Below are 5,126 nucleotides of genomic sequence, written 5' to 3'. Positions count from 1 at the left end.
TATTAGGAAAATTGTTTCATGTATATACAAAATGCAAAGTGCACAAAAAAATATTTTAAAAATTGATAATGCTAGTTATAGTTTAAACATAAATATTTTAACTGAAATCGAAAAAAAATCAAAACATCAAGGAAAATGTTATTATTTAGGTACTTTTGAATTTAGTAATGAAGATGAGATACTTGAAACGTATTCTCAGTCATTCGATTGTTATAATAAAAGAATATTAGATTTACCTATAAATATTTGCATATCATGTCACAAAATGTGTTACAGACAGTATGTAACATGTCTTAATAAAATTAAAAAAATTCCTATTAATGAATATTGGAATAATCTTGTTGAATATGTTCAAGTAAATAATTTTCCAAATGAATATGTGTGTAACTACTGTTTGAAAATATTTCGAACAAATTGTTTACCTCCGACTTGTATACTTAATAGTTTACATTCTCGAGATACACCCCATGTACTTTCTAGTTTAAATGACTATGAAACAATTTTAATACAACGAGCTAAAGTATTTCAAGTAGTTATGAAAATGGCTCCTGTATCTGGTAGAAAACAGCCTAAAAACTCAATGATAGAGAAATCTGTAGGAAGGGCTTTTCACTTACCTTTACCTATCGAAGAAACGCTTAAAAAGTTGCCTAAACCAACCCAGGCTATCGCTGACCATGAACTATATATTCTTGTTCGAAGCCTTCCCACTAAAAAAAATCAAATATGGCAAAGCTTAGTAAACCTTCAAAAAGTTTATAAAGCCTTATTATGGTTAAAAAATAATAATGTTTTATATAAAGATATTGAAGTACCACAGTATAACATCTTTGAAAATTAAATTTTAAATATGGAAACAGAATATTTAGTATCTGAATTGACGGACAGTGGTGAAAATACACTAAACAAAAATGAAAATGGTAATATTGTGGGTATTAATGATAGTTCTGAAATTTCTGAAACAATAAAGATTCCAGCTATGCTTACTCAGAAAAAAACAACTGATGAGTTTTATGAACATTACACAATACATTCGCTTAATGAGCCTCGTAAAAACGCTAAAGCAACTGATTTGTATCAGATGTTAAAAATAGATATAAATCCAATTGATCAAAGAGATTTAAATTTAGATGTGAAATGTTTCCCAGTGTTATTTCTTTATGGGAAAGATGGCCAATATTCTGAAAGATTAGTAAATCTATCTTCTAGTGAATTCATTAAATCTCGTTTACTCTCAATGAATCCAATTTTCCGGACAAATATACAATATTTGTTTTTCTTGTTACACGACGCTAATATAAGAGCACTTAAATCTGGAATTTATCACAAACTTAGTACAATTAAATCTAAAGATAAATTTACGTCATCTGAATGTTTAGAAATGTTAAAAAATGATCAATTGGAAGGAAATTTGACTACTATATTCGCTCGGTTAAGAAACACCAGTCAATATTGGTTAGGTCCTAGGTCAGATATTGAAACCATGATAACATGGTATGGCCAGTGACATTCTTTTTAACTCTTAGTCCTGCAGAATATACTTGGGATAGACTTGATTCTTATTTAAGGAAAGTAAATAATGTAACTGAAGAAGGAAAATCACTGTCAGCACTCATTGCGTATGATCCTATTTCAACGTCCCGTTTCATAGATAATGAATTCAAAGCTATGCTCGATTTCCTTACTTCTAAAAACGGGCCTTTAGGGGTAATTGAATATTATGAGTGGCGGCGAGAGTATCAAACCAGAGGATTACAACATTTTCATATGCTGATATGGATAAAGGGAGCCCCTGTGTTAGGAAACGCAACTAATGAAACAGTTGCTAATTTTATTGCAGATAAAATAACATGTGCAAAACCAGATAAAAACACATTTCCACAACTATCAGAGCGTGTAGATTTGTATCAAACTCACAAACACAATAACTATTGCTTGCGAAATAAAAAAACGAATAAGGGAACAGTTCAATGTTGTAGATTTGGATTTCCAAGGCCTGTAACTGATCAATTTACAGTTCGAGACGTTGCTACGTCAATTGCAGGACGGCGTAATCTTAAATCTAAAAGTAGACTGTATGATATACCACGAAATAAAAGTGAAACATACATAAATGATTATAATCCTGCTATTCTTTTAGCATGAAAAGGTAATATGGATATTCAATTTATTGGGGAAAAATCATGCGCTCTAAGTTCCTATATAACCAAATATCAGACAAAACCTGAAAAATCATACGCTGTGCAATCATTTGATTTGATAAATAATACTAAGTCTTTGTCTTCTAAATTATGGAATTTAGCTTTACGTTCGCTAAATAATAGATAATGTGGATCATTAGAAGCAAGTGACACATTGCTTAGTATTCCATTGTTTGGAACAGATTCCAACACCACAATAAAATGGTTAGATGTCAGCATTTATTGAAACAGGAGACTTAAACCTAAAAAAGAAATTGAAAAATTAGATAATCAATCTACTGATTTATTTTATCCTTCTCTTATTGATAATCATTACCCACATAGGCCACATGAAATGGAAGACATAAGTTTATTTGATTATGCTAGCAAATATGATATTGTAAAAAAAAAACCATATAATAAACAACTAAAATATTACGATTATCCTGGTTTCGGATATTTAAAAGAACGAGATCGTCCATATTTAATAAAACATCCCAAGTACAACCCTCAATTAGAACCAGAAAAATATTTCCATTCATTGCTGATGTTATTCAAACCTTGGAGAGATGAAGCTGAGTTACTTGTGGGGTCTACTACATATTTTGACGCATTTCTGCACTCCAGAGATGTAATAGAATCAGCAATTAATTATCATGAGCGTTTACAATATCTTCAGAAGTCGAAAGATGATTTAAATACTCTAAATGACGAAATAAATAATAAACAAGCACTATGTACCCCAGATGATTTTGATAATGAATTTCAAGCTAATGAGTTAAAAGATGTCATAGATGAGTTGCAAATGAATAAAGATACTAAAGACGATTTCGAAACGCTAGCATCAAATTTAAATGGTGATCAAAAGCGAGTTTTTGAGTATATAAGGTATAAGCTTGGAAAGGAAAATGAACCACCGATACGACATTTTGTATCAGGAGTAGGTGGTACTGGCAAATCTTATTTAATTAAAACGATTAAAGCATATATCACAAAAGAATTGAATAAAAATGTAGCTATAACTGCACCAACGGGTATGTCGGCATACAATATACAAGGTATCACTATTCATCGTCTTTTGCAATTACCTGTAGAACATGGAAATACACCGCCTTATAGACCATTATCTAATAATACAATTAAATTAATTCGCGAAAAAATGAAAGATGTAATTTTGCTTATCATTGATGAAATAAGTATGGTTTCTAATATTACATTACTATATATCCATTTAAGACTAAGTGAAATATATGATACAGGTAATTGTGATGACGGTTGGTTCGGTAAAATAAATATATTAACGTTTGGTGATTTACTCCAATTATCACCTGTAAATGAGTTGTCTCCATTTCTTCCCATGCAAGCTAAAAAATGTGATAAATATATAAATGCATTAGGAACTATAAATTTGTGGGAAAAATTGTTTACATATGATGAATTGACAGAGAATATGAGACAAAAAAATGATTCTATATACGCAAACATATTAGAGAGAATTCGAATAAACAATATAAGCCAATCTGACATAACAACAATAAATGAACGATAAATCAAGTTTAAAAGTAATGATAAAAGTGATATTATAAAACAATTATATCATCTTATAATACAATTACCTGGATCTACACTTGTTTTACTTCCAACAAGAAATTACTGTTCTATTTTAAACAACGGAATACTATCATTGTTACCTTCAGAAAATGTATGCTTGGTAACAGTTGATTCTGTTGATTATAAAGAAACAACAAAAAGCAAGGTCGTAAAAAAACTTTCAAAGCTTGATGATGATAGTTCGAGAACAGCTGGTTTGGAGAAATATATTAATGTTAAACTAAATTGTAAGATAATGTTACAAAGAAACATAGATGTAACAAATGGTTTGGTTAACGGTGCAATAGGAACGATTGTAAATGTAATTAATGGAATGGACGGTGAACCTGAAAAAATTCAAGTAGTATTTAATAACAAATGCTATTATCTTGAACGCATTACTGATAAATTCGAAGTGTTTCACGGGGCATATGTTTATAGGAAACAATTCCCTATAACAGTGGCTTATGGAATAACAATTCATAAAAGCCAGGGTATGTCTCTAGATAACTGCATCATAGATGTAGGTAATTCCATTTATTCATGTGGGCAAACATACGTAGCACTATTCAGAGTGTGTAGTTTAAAAGGCCTCCATGTTATACATTTTGACCCTAAGAATATAAAAGCGCAAGTAGTGGCAATTAAAGAGTATAATAGACTTAGAGAGAAGTATAGACCAGATTTAGGTAAGATACCTCTTTTATCCACAAAAAATAGACACATTAAAGATTTAATGTGGACAGATTCATCAAATATCCGTGCTAATAATGCCCAAATACCTTCAACTTCTTATCAAGATATTCCTCATCATACTATACCAGGCTTTTCAAATTCAAATAATATATCATGCTATGCAAATTCTTCTTTACATGCCATATTCAATTGTACACATATATTAAATAACATAATTAACTCTTCGGAACATTCTGTTCTGAAAAGTCTTGCATTGTCTTACGTTTCACATGAAAATAATCTAAGTTCTTCAAGTATTAGAAGACAGCTTGGGCACCCTTTTATTAATGAAGAACAACAGGACGCTGCTGAATTTATTAGTGCTCTTATAAACATTTACGATCCAATAAAAAATGCGCTATCTCATAAATTACAGATACAATTAGTTTGTTCTGCGTGCCATAATAAGAGAATACAAATAACTCAAAACTATATTATTCAACTTAAGGTACCTAATGAAAATGAAACAGTAACTTTAAATACAATGCTAGATTATTTATTCAGAGAAGTGTTAATAGAAGGCGTTAATTGCAGTGCCTGTAATACTATTACAGATCATACACAGATAACAAATATAGTAAATACTAATGAATATTTGGGACCTTTTCCGTTAGTTCACTA

The 5,126-nt window shown here is 30.2% G+C and overlaps 1 protein-coding gene across 1 annotated transcript; it reads left to right on the top strand.

The window, feature by feature from the left end:
• The first annotated feature begins 850 nt into the window (after positions 1-850).
• Positions 851-2,145, top strand: LOC126555765 (uncharacterized). Its single transcript, XM_050210650.1, has 2 exons — positions 851-1,467; positions 1,527-2,145. Exons 1-2 carry the CDS (start codon positions 851-853, stop codon positions 2,143-2,145), a joined length of 1,236 nt encoding a protein of 411 aa, XP_050066607.1.
• Positions 2,146-5,126: the final 2,981 nt, after the last annotated feature.

The sequence above is a fragment of the Aphis gossypii genome, unplaced genomic scaffold (assembly GCF_020184175.1).
Source record: "Aphis gossypii isolate Hap1 unplaced genomic scaffold, ASM2018417v2 Contig01080, whole genome shotgun sequence".
NCBI lineage: Eukaryota > Metazoa > Arthropoda > Insecta > Hemiptera > Aphididae > Aphis > Aphis gossypii.
The sequence above is the reverse complement of the archived record's forward strand: the minus strand, read 5'-3'. Positions and strand labels throughout refer to the sequence as shown.

What these genes read in the sequence shown, in the direction of transcription:
- LOC126555765 (XM_050210650.1), top strand. Translation starts at nt 851, where the DNA reads ATGGAAACAGAATATTTAGTATCTGAATTGACGGACAGTGGTGAAAAT. An exon ending in CAATATTGGTTAGGTCCTAG is followed by an intron (nt 1,468 to 1,526) that starts GTCAGATATTGA and finishes TTTAACTCTTAG; the next exon opens with TCCTGCAGAATATACTTGGG.